The sequence below is a fragment of the Aptenodytes patagonicus genome, chromosome 2, assembly GCF_965638725.1.
Source record: "Aptenodytes patagonicus chromosome 2, bAptPat1.pri.cur, whole genome shotgun sequence".
Lineage (NCBI taxonomy): Eukaryota > Metazoa > Chordata > Aves > Sphenisciformes > Spheniscidae > Aptenodytes > Aptenodytes patagonicus.
In genome coordinates this window covers 143,886,432-143,901,926 of record NC_134950.1, presented here as the reverse complement: position 1 = coordinate 143,901,926, position 15,495 = coordinate 143,886,432, and the positions used below count along the sequence as shown (strand labels likewise).

The window sequence follows — 15,495 nt, the reverse complement described above, 5'->3', positions numbered from 1 at the left end:
ATGGACAATTTTAAAATGTAGTTTCACCTTAAACCTGCAGCTGAAGTTCCATGGCTATCCACAAGTTCCTGAACTAAACACAGTAAAGAACAGCAATGTCCTTCAGTAGCCAGGAGTTACTTTGTTTGTTCAGACGTTTTTTTAAAGGAACCTGTTTCACAGAGTCACAGAAGAATTTGTGATGGAAGGGACACCTCGATGCTGTCTAGTACAACCTCCTGTCAAAGCAGGTCCAACCAGTTTAGGTTGCTCAGGTCCATGTCCAGCTGAGGTTTGAGTATCTCTAATGATGGAGATTCCAAAACCTCTCTGGGCAACTGTGGTTTGATCCTAAACCGGTATTTAATAAAAGCATCTGATAAACTGAAGCTTTTAAATCGATATTAAAACACTTTATTTGTTTTAGTTTTAAAAAGACAAAACATCAATGCTCCACTGTCTGGAGCTGTAAGAGCACAAGATCTAAAGCTAGCAAAAGATACAACCATTTTTGTGTTTGCATTGTTTGAACCAGAGCTGTTGGAAAGCAAGCAAGCAGGTTGAAGGAGAAGATTTTAAATATTCATTTTTAGAAATTCATGCTGTCATTTGTGTCCATCTTTAAAAAAACTAAACTTTGAAACTCAATTTTAAAATAAATTGCAAAGCTCTATAATAAATAATTGTTTTTCCCTGCGCTGCCTCTAATTAAAGAATAGATACCTTGGCATTGGTTTCTGATCACTGTACAAAAAAGATGTTCTATTCTCCCTCCAGGTGAACTGCCTGCTGGTTTACAGTGGAGGTTTTTTGTCCTTTGGGTCCTGGGGACTTTCTTCTCTCCAGTGTACTGATGTCTATGTTTAAATGCTTACTGTACAAACAAGTATACCGCATTCACATTTCCATACTGTGATTAAGAATTATAACTAGAAATAGTGAGTGCTTTGGAATAACCACAGACCCTCATGACACAATAAAGACCACTGGGTTCCCCAAGTGAAAATTATCTATTTGGAAATTTGAAATTGTAAAAGGAGCAAACTGCAAGTCATTCTCTCACTATATTTTACATTTAAGAAAAGAACTCAGAAATCCTCAGCTCCTTCTACACATTAATCAAGTTTATTGGGAGAACTAGTTGCACATGCCATCTAGTCACTTGACAGAACAAGCTACTAAAATCTTTACAGGCTACAGCACATAAATAGCTGATGTATTAAATCTGAAATTCTTTCAAATTATTTATTTGCACAAGTACCTAAATGTTTCATGCAGTGTCATCGTTCAGTCCAGCAAAGTTAATACTATCTCAACGCACAGCTAGAAAAAAATCTCATGATTATCTACAAAAATCCCACTCTCCTTACGAAATAGCTGCAACATTTCTGCAGAAAAGCTGTCACAATTGGCTTTATTTTATATAAGTTATATGCTATATACATTTTATATATGATGTATGTTACACCTTTATGCATTTAAGCAATTTGTGCATGGTATAGAAAATCTGTACCAAAACCTTGGGCCTTGATAAAAAATGAGATTTACCCTGATGAAAATGGCAATAGCAACTTCTGTAAAGGACACAGGCTACCTTCTGCAGAGAGGAAAACAAAAGACAAATTTGAAAAGATGTGAACTATCGTAAGTTAACAAAAGTTCTACATGCACCAATAACCTTTTCAAACCCTTCTGGCAGTAACTGCTTCTACATTCATCATACTTAAGGCCCTGAAGAGGAACACATGAGCATTATAGCTACAACTTGGATTAAACGAAGCAAAATTAATGCAAAGAGTGTGGAATAGATATTTTAGTATAAAGAGATAAGGTTTTTTAAACCGGAATATGCAAATCCCTGTCATTCTGCTCAGACAAAAGGTGATACCTTTATAAAATCATGTTTTGTTAATGGTTAAGCACTTCCGTTCATGCATTTGGAAACAATTTCCTTTAAATGGCTGTAACAAAAAAGTGCATTTTTTTCAAAGTCATTTAAAATAAATCCTACACAGAAGAAAAGGCAAAGAAGGAAGTCCAACTGGTCAAATTAAACTATTGATAAGAGCAGCTGTTTCACTATCGTGACTAGGAAACCCCAGCACCTTGACAACTGCCAAGCAAGACCTGACCTAAAGCTCAGCGGAGATGAGAACAGAATGATTTCCACAAATTTTGCAATGGGTCCTCATTGACCATTTGAAACAACTCTACATTTTTCCATAATCTTCATGACCCTGAGTGCACCACCAGGTTCTGCAACCTCTTCCCCATGCCCCACCCATGAGCATGTGGATCAGGGTCCGTGGAAAGAGGCGTGGGAGGAGGAGCTGGGAGAAGCAGCGTCGCAGGTCCTTGGTCCTCCTTGTCTGAGCCACCCCGCAGGGATGCCTGCACCTGCCCATGCACTTTGGTGACCCAGACCCCCTGACTTGGCTTCCCAGCCTGACCTCGGACCTGCCTCATCCCTGTGGACTTGTCTGGCGTTCGCTGGACTCTTGGCTGACCCTGGTCACTGTCACCAGACATGCTCTGCTGTCCTTGCTCAGGCAGCATGGGACTGCACCCCTTGCTGGGTGGTCTCTGCCCATGCCCCGTCCTCTTGGCACCCTCACTCAGCTGCAGGGTCACCTGCCTGGCAAAGCCGCCAGCCCTTGCTGCTCCCGGCCACAGAAAAAGTACAATAAACTTGTGCAAAAGCACATGTGTACAGAGATGTGCATACATACATGTCAAAAATACTCAAGTAATAATATTTTGTATTATCTTGTTTTACTGGAATTGTTTGGGTTTATCCAAGGTTTGGGTTGGCTTTTTTTGGTCTGGGTTTTTGTTTTGTTGTTTTTCTATTTACTGTTGTGAACTTTAAATACACAGCTAGTTAGAGTTTATTTCCATCCTTCTACGGTCTGGGACCAGGACTGTTCTATAATGATGACTTTTTATTTTGGAAAACATATGTCCACATCACATCTGCTCAGCTAAGATGTGGAATGATGTGTAGTCCAAGTACTTGGCTGGGTTGTCCATTTATCCCCATTCACCCAGAAGAGGTACAACACTCTGGAAGTACAAGCGCTACAATCACCTTCTTGATCTTCCTGCTGCTTTGTCAAGGAAATAGGTTGAAACAGTTTTATAGTGGCCATGCTGTAAATTAAGTAACACATTGGAATAGCTTGATTACTAAGGATTGCAAAGGAAAAGTACTCATCCCTTCAACTTCTCTCAACAAAGCAGTAAGAGCAAGAAAGGCTGTCACAGCCACCTTCTTCCACAGGTTAGAAACCCTGAAATAATACATTAATGCTGTATTTTCACTGCCTCTTAATTCCTTGCAAAACATGGACCACAACCTATTCTGCAATTCTGAATCAAAAAAAATTAAATTAGGTTCTTTCCTTCTTAAAATATTACTAGGAAGGTATCTGATAGAACACTCAAACTGCAGAGCACATAATTTGAAGATAAAGGGATTGTATTACACAACTCAAGAAGGGGGGTGGGGGGTTGATTTGAAAAAAGATAGCAGCTCAGGTCAGTGCAATTTATCTGTGCTCTGTCATGTGGCAGTGCTACTGTTTTAAAACAGATTCATTCAAAAGAGTGCAAAACCCTCCATTAGTGCACCCGATCCATTTAGACTAAGATCAGTTTCACCTGCACCTGAAAAATGTGGCTGCACGTATACACTTGCATATAAACACGTATAAAAAACTGAATTCACTTCTTTTGATAATTTTGTGTGTGCACACATGTGTAAGTGGTAGCTTATTTTTCTATAGGACTAGTTACTCCAAATTCAGAGAAAATCCCCAAAGACAAATTAAACTGAAGTAATAAAAATGGTAATTTTAACCAATTTAGCTGTGTTGAGCTAGTCCAGCTGTGGACTAGTGCTGAATTGTAATGGACAAGCAGGGGTTTCCACTGCTTAACATAAGCCAGTGTTGCTTGTGTGTAACCAAAGCTGTCTTATCAAATTCAATGCCTTCGTTTCCATGTGGGTAACTGAAATCATCATCTGGACTCATTTCTGTTATACCTATCATGGAGATGTTAAAAACACAGGACTTTCAGAATCCAGACTGACTCAACACCTTTCTTTGCCCTGGCAGGGGCTGACTTCGCTGTAGTTCTCCAGGAATACATATTTACTTCAGAATTCACATGATTGTTTCCTACAGCAGTTTAATATACCAACCGAAGTGATAAAAGCAAACTCCTGGCTCAAAGAAATTATCCTAAACTTTACTCTCCAATACAGACTTGAGAGGTCTATTTCTTTAACAGCTATTTTGCTTAGATAGATGGTATATAAAAAAAAAATCACTTTCTTGCAAAGCATTAACATACATTTTCCCCCACTTAAATACTTCAATTTCAAATGCACCACAAAATGTACTCCCACAACAGTACTGTATTAGTATAAAACTATTTTAGTTCAATTAAAATGTCTATCTACCCCCAAACCTACCTAAACTGTAATTTTCACTTTGAGCACTTCCAACATGTTCTCAGTTTTGTTTTCTTTTATCAGCTTATCAAATCAGGTCCTGCATTCCAAATGTTGGAAAAAAATAGTCATTAACTGCTAGGTAACAGCAGATTTTCCAATTTAGAAAACTGAATTATACACACTGCAAAAGTATGTGTATTTTGCTATCTGAAATTTCATATTAAAATTTGTAATAACAAAACACCTTCCTAGCTCTTAGGGCCTGCTGAAGTTTTTACCTTCTAATCTGTAATTCCAGGACAATTTGAAAAGGGGATGGGGAAAAAATTAAAATAAAAATCAAGCTTAAAGTGGTATACTGCTCCTGCCACAGTTTAAACATATTCTGGTGTGGAAGCTTCTGGTTCATCCCCAAATGCTGCCTAGTAATCATGTTGGGTTTTTTTTTTTCCACCAGGATATACAGCTGTATGAAAGATGGCTAACCCTCAGCTTACCGTTAACCAAAGAGTGGCCTCATATAGTTGAAATTTACTCTCAAATTGGCTTTTTCCCACCTTTTCCACACCTATTTTTTTCTTTTTAAGTAGCATGAAGTAGCAGCAGAAAGCACAATGGTTTAGCCATCTGAGCATGTAGTATTCTTGAATTATCCCACCAACTGGAAGTGCTCTCTGTTACCTCTATCTTTTAAAATTGGAACCGTTATTGTCAATCATGCAAATCTACAGTTAGCCTTTCATAAAAAGTGGATTTTTGACCCACTGAACTGGAACAGCTTCTGAGCAGTTCTTCTGATCTCTGACAAGATACCATACAACACGTGCATGCCAATCTGATATTGCTGTGCATCTACATTCAGTTGTTCGGAAAACACAGCTCATAAGTCATTAAAAAAGTTCCAAAAAACAAGGTGGTTCTTTTTGTAGTACAAACTGGTCATTTAAAGAAGTGCAATAAAGTTCCACATGTATCAAAAAATGGATGCCTTCACAATGGTTTTTCACCTCCAGGTAACATACTAACATCTGGAGCACATCAATGGAAAGCAAAAGCTTATGGTATTTGTTGGGCTGCCCTCGTAAAATGAATTGGTTGACTCGGCACATCTCCAGGCAGAAAAGAGACTGTACTGCGACAGCCCCAACGGAGTGCCAGCACCCTTCGAGGCAGTCACAGCAGGGCAGAGAAGCAGGAGGCTGGAGTCCCTCACTAAAAGTGGCTGCTTCCGTTCAGATGTGAACCACATCCATTTTGTGGTTGGAAGAAGCAACAAAGGCTGTATAGCACCTGTTGTACACAGAGATGAGATTAAGACCAGTATTGCTAACCTTTCAGATGTCATAAGTAGACTTTAAAGATGACAACAACCAAAAAATTCCCTAAAAGCCCCCAGCAAACCATAAAGTCCAGTATGAATCCTAACAAAAAGTTCAGCACGCATTCCCCTTTAGGAGAGAGGCACTAGCTACTGAACAAAACTCATTTGGTTATAACTTCACTGCCCTATCCAAACTTTTCAACAACGACAGAGCAGTCTTACAGGTTAATTTTACGTTAATGAACACATTATCACGAGAACATGCTTGTGCCTTCATGATTTTTCCCAGTCAAAAGATCTATGATAAGCTTCAAGTTTCAACCCTCTGCTGAAAATGTTCTCACTTTTAAATCCTCTTACCTTCCACCTGCTCTGGTTGTTTGTGCTCTTTTCACTTCTAAAAACTATGAATTCACTTCCTCATGACATATCCATACACTGTCCAATTCAGCTTCGCCCTGATCTTTGACTGAGATACCTGAGCACATCTGTTACCTCTGCTAAACACTGCAAATACCCCAAAAAGCAGGCTCTTTCCAAGAGTACCATCACTTTCAGCAGTTAAGACTCTGGATCCAAGCTTGTCTGCTTCTTCTGTCCTCCTTGGATGTAAGGGGAAATAACATGAATTTATACACAGAATATTGCATAATTGGCTTACAGAAAAGGTTTTCAACATTTTTCCAAGATGCAGTCCCTTAAAAATATTTCTACTTGAGCTGTGGATATCCATAATTTCAGTTTACTGGCAACAGCCTTACATTTCTTTATTACCTTTCCTGGCCTCCTTAGAAGTGAGGAACAAACTGCCAGAGCCCGAAGACCACAGGTTTGGAAAGCACTAGGCCCCATGAGGGCACAAAATCTAAATTTACCCCTTTTGCCCTGAAGAAGAATAATAAAAAAAACAGATCACTTCCACCAAGGTAAACAGCATAACCTGGCTAACTAAAATAAAATACCACTTTTGTTTTCTCCATATAAGATAGCCAGGGGTTGATGCACATGACGTGCGGAGAGGCTGATGGTATGGGGGTTTCTCAGCCTGGAGAAGGGCGGGCTAAAGGAGGACCTCATTGCTGTCTCCAACTACCCAACAGGAGGGTGAAGGGAAGACGGAGATGCACAGTGGAAGGACAGGAACTTGTTCCCAAGCTGGAACATGGGCAATCCCAACTAGGCATCAGGAAATTATTTTTCACTGTAACACTGGTCGAACACCGGTGTGTTGCTTGCTCATAGAGGCTGCAGAGTCTGCATCCTCAGAGAAATTTAAAACCTTGATTGGATGTTGCCCCCAGAGCAACCTGGTCTTGATGGCACTGCAAGGGCTTGAACCAGATGGCTGCCACAGTCCCTTCCAGCATAAACTGTTTGATGATTCTGTGATCGTTCCTTGGGTTTTGGTAATGAACAAGAGATATGCGCAGCCTTCAGCCTGATGTTTGTCAGTAGGCAGCTTTGATTTAAAAAAAAAAAAAAAAAAAAGACAAAAAAAAGACAAACCAAAACCAACAACAAAGAACAAACCAAAACACCAAATTTCAGTTCTGGATGACTTAGAAAACTCAATTGTGTTTTCTAGACCAAATGAAACACAACTATGTAAAAGGATGGAACTTTTCCTAATATTTAAAATGACAGATTTACTTTGTGACTAAACACGCTCTGTTTTACTTAGATGCCTTCATGAAAGTCTGCCTGGTTACATAACATTATAGTTAAAAGAAAAAACAAAACAAGAAAAACTTGCCAAGTTGACATATGTCTAGAAATTAAATTCTCTGAAAACAGTATAAAGAAGATTTCAAAAATTGTTTGGAAGCAAATAAATATACTAACAAGTCTACCTTACATCCTCTTTTAATTAAAACTGGCCATTATTTGTGCAAAATCCAGTACAAACAACAAAAAATATCAGAGACGAAACAAATTTTGCATTTGCCATTGGGATCACCATATCTAGGCAACTGTCATTTATAAACCAACAAATGTTTCACTGTGTAGGTGTAAGCTAACAGATCACTAGCTACAAATGGTTTCTAACCAATTTGAACCAGCAATGGAAATTTCACTGAGAAATACTGAATATTGCAATTTATCAAGTGATCAAAGCTTACAACCTCAGCAATTTATTTTGGTAGTTCAGATTTAGCTTTTCCTTGCTTTACATGGTATTGAGTGTACCAGGCTGGGCATCACTAAGCTAGGTGTTGTGCAAGGAAAAAAAAAGAATTACAGATCCCGTAAGAAGAGCGAAGTCAAACCAAGCAATTACAGGGCAAAGCATAAAATAAATAATCCTCTGGAACAAAAGCAAGAGCTAGCTCACACAGTCTGAACCTAATCCTTTGGTCAGGAAAGCAATTGTGAGACTCCTGTAATAATTCTTTGCATATTGAAAAAGTATCAGAGCATTATCGTAAGAGGAAAAACTCTGAAGCTCATCACAATAGCTGTAGAGCTATTTAAACCTCTGTTAAGAGCTATGTGCTTCCAGAAAGTTTACAAAGAAGTATTCAGGCAATTCAAGTATCAGATAAGCAAACAGGAGTGCTTAGTAAGATGTATCCTTAATTAATGTGTTTACCTAAGAACTGTACTGATATAATTAATAACAGAAGCAGAGACCCACAATAGCTGCTGTCTACACGTAAATAAAATTTTGTTTTGAGACAAAAGCAGAATACATTCCTTGATTCTGCAGCTGTTACGATAAACAAGCAACAACTTGGGGTTTGGGTTCCCCATTGCCTTCGCATTTTTGCTGGGTTTGGGGGGTTTTGTTTTGCTTTTTCGTTTTTTTTTAAATTAAAGGACTGACTTGTTTTACAGCATACTCATATTTCTCAAAGCAGCACAGCACAGCATCCATTTTGAAACAGCTTCAGGTTGAATTAGAGGACCTTTAAAAAAAAAATCCAAAACTAGAAAAACATAAGCTATACCACAGCTACATTTAATTAAGTACAAGAGCAAGAATTTCTGTCTGGTGGGAAATTCTACTTTAAAACAAATCAGAATTAAAATCTTCAAAGCCAGGTTCAACGCTGGTTGGCAGCACAGACTCAGGCAATCACATCTCTTTTTGTGCCTTTCCTTTCTCTGTGAGCAAAACCAACATGGACAACACTTATTTTGCCCTTCAGTAGGGCTGTGAGAACCAGTATAAGAAAAGGAAAGTTCCAGTCCCTGGATATCACCGCTGCGTTATTCACAGCTCAGAACTGTTAGCTCCCATCATTTCATTTATCCATCTGAAATTAGAGATGGAGGTTAAGACAACTTAGTTTTTAAACACTGACATTTTTACCCAACCACTTCGCCTTTTTTTAAACGCCATCTAGTAAAGAATTTCAAAGGGCTCTGCTTCTTTAATGAGGCATTAAAATACAGTCATACAACAAAAAAAAAGCAACTCTACTAAGTCTCTTAAACCCCTGGACTTACATTATCAGCTTTTATGTGCCTGTCAACACTCAACAGTAAGAAGCAATGGTTTGCTCTTTGCCTCGAATTTAAAAGCCGGCTAAACTTCCTCCCACTTTCCTGCTGAGAGCTTTAACTCCTTGCAAACTGTCAAAGCTTTGACACTTCAGCAGCAGATAAATCTACAACATGATGCAACGGCCAGGTGTATTCTCAGTCAGCCACTGCCCACTAATTTACTAGTGGCCATTTCATTCACCTCGAAAAGCAATAAACTAGAAATACTTCCCACCCACCCCCAATACACACACTGCTTGTGGACCAGCTCTTTTAAATAGATGCTAGCTCTGTCAAAGAACGAGGTACAGTTACCTTGAAAGAAATGAAACATTTAAAATTGTACAGATGTCAACATATGGTGAAAATGCAAAGGCATTTTCAACCCAGAAGCTCAAGTAAGACTGCAGCATTTTTCAAGAAAAGTAAGTGCAAAGTATTAAATACTGGAACTTCTTTACCCAGAACATTTCTCCAAATATCCACAGCCTGGATGTAGCATTCAGTGTAAAAGCTCATTGACGCAAAGCCCATTATTAATTTATTTTACAAAGGTGCCAAGCTAAGTGCACCTGTAGAAGAATAAGATTTAGATGATTTGCTTAGTAGAAAATGTGGAGTTCACAGCTGGGAAGCCCTATATTCCATTCGGTATAAGCTAAAATATTTATAGCATTATCTCAGTATACAGAAAAACAATGACTGCACAGATAAGCCATGCTGTTTTCTTACAACAATAAAATGAGATACAGACTTATAAGGCGATCCTTGAGATACTAGACTTAGCAGCAGTATAGTGAAAAACGATCCTTTCCCTTTTCTTCTGTTCCTTTCACACTGTAATTCCACAGTATACAAACCCCCTAATTTAAGTCTCCTAACCTTGATAAGGACTTGATCCCACTCTCATTCAAGTCAATGGAAAAAGATCTCATAATGAACCTCAAAGACGCATGACTGAGGCACTGAGTGGCAAAGTTACAGGATAGTATTGTACTAATTTATTTGTGAAAATATTAGGGGTTTTTTTCATAATGGGGGGAAAAAAGCTTTTTTTCTTACAATAGAAAATAGAAACTAGCTTTGTCTAAAGGTCAACCGTTTCTGCTGAGAATGCACAACACTGAGACAGCTCTCACATCCTCCCCACTCCAGGCGTTTGCTGGGGTGGTAGCCACAAGGTACTATACAGAAGTTACAAATGCATTTATGCTTTCAAAGGGGGAGAGGAAGGAATTAAAAAAAGCTATCTGAGGTTCTGCCAATGTTGGCATGTCTCCTCTTTCAAATACCTTAAATACAGCCTGGCATAGGAGTTTCTCTCACATCGCTAGAACGACTTCAATGGACTTCAAATGCCAAACAAATCCCTTGAATCACTGTGTCAAACCCCAAGGGAAGCATTTGCCAGCAGGAAAAATACAAACAAGAACGCCAAGAGTTAAAAAGTTAAGTTGGACTGATTCAGCATTCACATCAAACGACTACAGTTCTTCCTAGATTATTAACGAGCGCTCCAAGCAACTGGGGGCTCTGACGCAGACAAGAACCTGCACATCACAGGCATTCCAGGAACCCTGGTTTGTCTGCGCTGGAACAAAATCTCTGCAAAATATGCGCACCCTCCTGATTTAAAAGCATGCCGTCTCTCGTTGCCTCTCTGTCCATACACATGCACAAGACTGTTAGGCACAAAATACTTCCTTCATCAAGGTTACAATCAGCATAACTTTTTCCTGAAATTCTTTCAAATCTTTTAGCATCTGTAGTGATTTTTAAAAAGCTGTTCTAACAAGTAATACTGCAAACAAAAAGCACATCTTTCACAACCTCAGCAGACAACCAAAATAATGAAAAACCAAAACAGACACAAGAAGAGACAGCAAGTCTTCTCACCAGCCGCAACTTCAAATACAGATTTTTGGAGACGGTAGAAGGAATACAATGATGCTTGAAGCAATGGTAACAGGATCTTGTCAGTTCAAATAGAAAGGGAAGGGCTTTTTTAACTGAGCATAAAACATGTGTGGGGAATGCTAGCAAAAGACAAAGGACATGTGAACCATACATTTCGAAAAGACAAAGAGTCAATGTCATCCAACTTTCCTTTTAGTTAAAACTGTTTAACAACAGTTAATAAAACTTGAAACATATGGATAACGGTGTCCAAATGTAGCAGATTAGAAATAGAATTTTATCCAGTGTAGGTACTTAGGGCAAAAAAATCCCCCATACTTTTTGAAGTGCAAGCTCCATGCCTGAAGTTATTCAAAACTGCTAATTTCTGAATCCTTCTTCCAGATAGAATGACCCTTATCATTAGGCAGGTGGCAGATAGTCCTGCAGATATCAAAAGCTGTCTCTGTGGTATCTAGAAATAAACAGTCCCCATAATCAAGTTTTAAACTGGCCTGAGTATTTCTCATGTTGTCAGTGCAAATGCTACACCTCCAATGCACAGCTGAATTTTTGGGAGGTAGTGGGGTGGTGGGTAATAATGGATTTATTACTGTAAAATCTCACAGAAGAAAGTTTTAAGCCTTAAAAGGAAGCCAGCTTGAAATATAGCCAATTTAAACAAAAAATAATTCAGGGTAATCTCAGACTCAACATTCACCCAAGTCTTCTGGCAACTTTCTTGCGGTTTTACAATCATTTCCTATAGTCACCTTTCACTGCTGTTCTGAAGACCTGCACAAGCATGTTGGGGAAGAGAAAAAGAGAAGTGACCAGTTCTCCAGAGAAAACCATGAAGATGACCATGACCTTGACTTCATATTGTGCATATGTAAATGATTAAAAAAACTCAGCCAGAAAGTTGCTTGGCACTAGTGTAGTTCCACTACCAATCACTGTGTTTCCTATGGTAACAGAAGGTGAAACAGAGTTTAGCCTAAGGAGGGATTTTTAAATTAAGAGTGTACATTTAAGAACAACGGTCTTACCAAAAGTAACTTCTCCTTTGCCAGTCTTGTCAAACAGCTGAAAGGCTACTATGAACAATGCATCTGGAGCACACAGGACTGATTCAAATGCCACAAACTCTTGAAAGGATATCAACCTAAGGGATGAAGGAAAAAGAGGAGCTATGAAACCACTTGCTTGCAGAAAAATGAAATACAATATAACATAGATTATACAAAAGAAATAAGATCACAACCAAAATGTGTACAAAATGTTATCAATAGGGATTAAAATTTATCCTAAAATGTCCTATCACCAATGCTGTCAGGAGGCCTTTATATCGCCTTTAGATGGAAATTACTTTGTTGAACAGGGAACTATTCCTCTCAGCAAGTCACAACAGAACATAAAATAAGCAAAGCGCTCAGCCTGGCTACTCACCTCAGCTTTAATATCTAACTGAACTGCCCTCTGGGGGAGCCTACCTCCCTCCGCTGGCAAGACAGAGAGCCAATAAAGATATGAGTAACTTCCCTCAAGACTCAGTACCTAAGGCTTTTGTAAAGCAAATCCATTCAAGACCTACATGCTGCCACTGACTTCAGAAGGAACCGATCAGAATGTGTTATCTGTTTGCTAGCAACTTATTAGTCATCCATCACAGCCCTCCAGTCCTGCGTGTTGAGTCACAAATTTCAAGCAGTAGTCTGCACGTTCTTCCTCAGCCCAAGAGGAGTTTATTCAAATTCATCATTATAGCCAGGTTCCCAATACGTGAGCGCAGTAGCAGAGCAGAGATAAAAGCAGAGGTGCCCTTCCTTAAGTTAGTTAATAAGCAGAAATACATAATCAGACAATTTGGCATTGTTTCCAGCAGTAGATCTGATACTGCAAAGACCTTGAGCAGCTCTAATTTCTCTGGGTCACACCCAAGAGTTCAAATGGACTATTCTTAAAGAGGCAAAGGCCAACCATTCTTCTGTTTTGCTACTTCTTTAATGGCTAGGTTGTACAGTTTAAAATTATCTTCAAATGTGTGGCTGCAGGGCCTGCTGGCAGTCTGGGAGGTTTAAGACTGCCCTCTCTCGAGGCTGCTTTATGTCAGCGTAGCAAGTGTGTAGCTTTAATGGGTTCACATGGCAGTAGCTGGGGAACAAAGATTTATTTCTGAGAAGCACAAAATTCAGTGTAACATGTCAAGAAACACACACAAAAAGAAATTATTTATTTTTTTCGTATTAGAAACTAACTGTATCCTTAGGACTTCTACTCAAAATGACACTGCAGCCGGTTCAATGACAGCTTTCACTCAGTATGCAATAACAGCGAAGAACAAAGTGTTTGAACAGGTTGGAAAAGACATTCATTCCATCAAGTTATGATGACCCATGACTATACAACAATTTCCAGTCACCCTGTCTTAAGGGAATTAATTTAAAGTCACACACAAGTGTGCTTGCTGCACGTCAACAGCCAAACAGCCAAAGGGTAACAGAAGCTGATTTCCGTGAAGAACATGAAAACACAAGAAGATGAACAAAAGAGGACATAAAAAAAAGCATGGCACAGAGAAGGCCAAAAAGCTGTTCTACTTTACCTCCCTCAATATATATGCACTAAATGAAAGTAAAAGAAAGCATATGTAGAGTCAGAAATAGTCTAACAAATAATTAGCTCTGGGAACTTGCCACCATAGGTTATTATGGAGTGTGAGAAATAAATAAAAAGAAACCTCCTCAGGTATTCTTAATATTAAACTCACAATTGATGATGCCAGTAGACGTATAAGCATGCCTTAAGCTTTACTGGCAAAGAAGCCAATGACTTACTACATATGCACACATTAGCACATAGGCAGACCATCGAGTCATTTAGTTTAAGCTCCTTGGGAGCTCTCAGTACTCCCCACTGTTAGACACAGAATACACAGATACTCAGTCTTGAAATGGAAGAAAACTTCCATCTCTCCTAAGGCAAAAGAAATTTTAAAAAATGCAACATTTCCTTCCATTTTAAACCAATATATCACAACCTACTTAGTTTTGCATTTATGCATATTTATCGTTACTATGTGACTTACAGGTTATAAAAGCTCATTATTATCCATTATTGGTTACGTACCTGACAACTTCCACAACAGCAACCAGATACAAAGCACTGAATACTTCTGTCCCAAAGATTATAAAGCCCACACATAGAAAGAACAAAATTATTGGCATCACGGAGCCATGGTGGAATGGCTCCTATGATTGGAGTGTTGGGATGGAAGGATACAGGCTCTTTAGGAAGGACAGGCAGGGGAGACGAGGAGGGGGTGTCGCCCTCTATGTCAATGACCAGCTGGAGTGCATGGAGCTCTGCCTGGGGATGGATGAGGAGCCAACCGAGAGTGTATGGGTCAGGATTAAAGGGAAGGCAGGGACAGGCGACATTACGGTGGGGGTCTGCTACAGGCCACCTGACCAGGAAGACCGAGCGGATGAGGCCCTCTGTAGACAGACAGGAGCAGTCTCAGGCTCACAAGCCCTCGTCCTCATGGGGGAGTTCAACCACCCCAACATCTGTTGGAAGGACAACACGGCAGGGCATAAGCAATCCAGGAGGTTCCTGGAATGCGTCAATGGTAACTTCCTTCTCCAAGTGGTAGAGGAGCCAACGAGGAGAGGTGCTATGCTGGACCTTGTTCTCACCAACAAGGAGGGGCTGGTGGGGAATGTGAAGCTCAAGGGCAGCCTAGGCTGCAGCAACCATGAAATGGTGGAGTTCAAGATCCTGAGGGCATCGAGGAGGGCGCACAGCAAGCTCACCACCCTGGACTTCAGGAGAGCAGACTCTCCAGGGATCTGCTTGGCAGAGTACCATGGGACAAAGCCCTGGAGGGAAGAGGGACCCAAGAAAGCTGGGTAATATTCAAGGATCACCTCCTTCAAGCTCAGGAGTGATGCATCCCAACAAAGAGGAAGTCAGGCAAAAATGCCAGGAGGCCTGCATGGATGAACAAGGAGCTCCTGGACAAGCTCAAACACAAAAGGAGCCTACAGAGGGTGGAAGCAAGGACAGGTAGCCAGGGAGGAATACAGAGAAATTGTCCGAGCAGCCAGGGATCAGGTTAGGAAAGCTAAAGCCCTAATAGAATTAAATCTGGCCAGGGACGTCAAGGGCAACAAGAAAAGATCCTATAGGTACGTCGGGGATAAAAGGAAGATGAGGGAAAACGTGGGCCCTCTCTGGAACAAAATGGGAGACCTGGTTACCTGCGATATGGAGAACGCAGAGGTACCCAATGACTTTTTTGCCTCGGTCTTCACTGGCAAGTGCTCGAGCCACACCACCCAAGCCGCAGAAG

General features: G+C 39.9%; 1 protein-coding gene across 2 annotated transcripts in view; it reads right to left on the bottom strand.

Moving 5' to 3' along the window:
- The window catches only part of SLC25A13 (solute carrier family 25 member 13), a 106,033-nt gene that overhangs the window by 55,885 nt on the left and 34,653 nt on the right, over positions 1-15,495 (bottom strand). For both annotated transcript variants that reach the window (XM_076331463.1, XM_076331464.1), the window contains one exon: positions 12,191-12,306. In XM_076331463.1, coding sequence (XP_076187578.1) covers positions 12,191-12,306 — 116 coding nt within the window. The remainder of the gene's footprint in view (positions 1-12,190; positions 12,307-15,495) is intronic.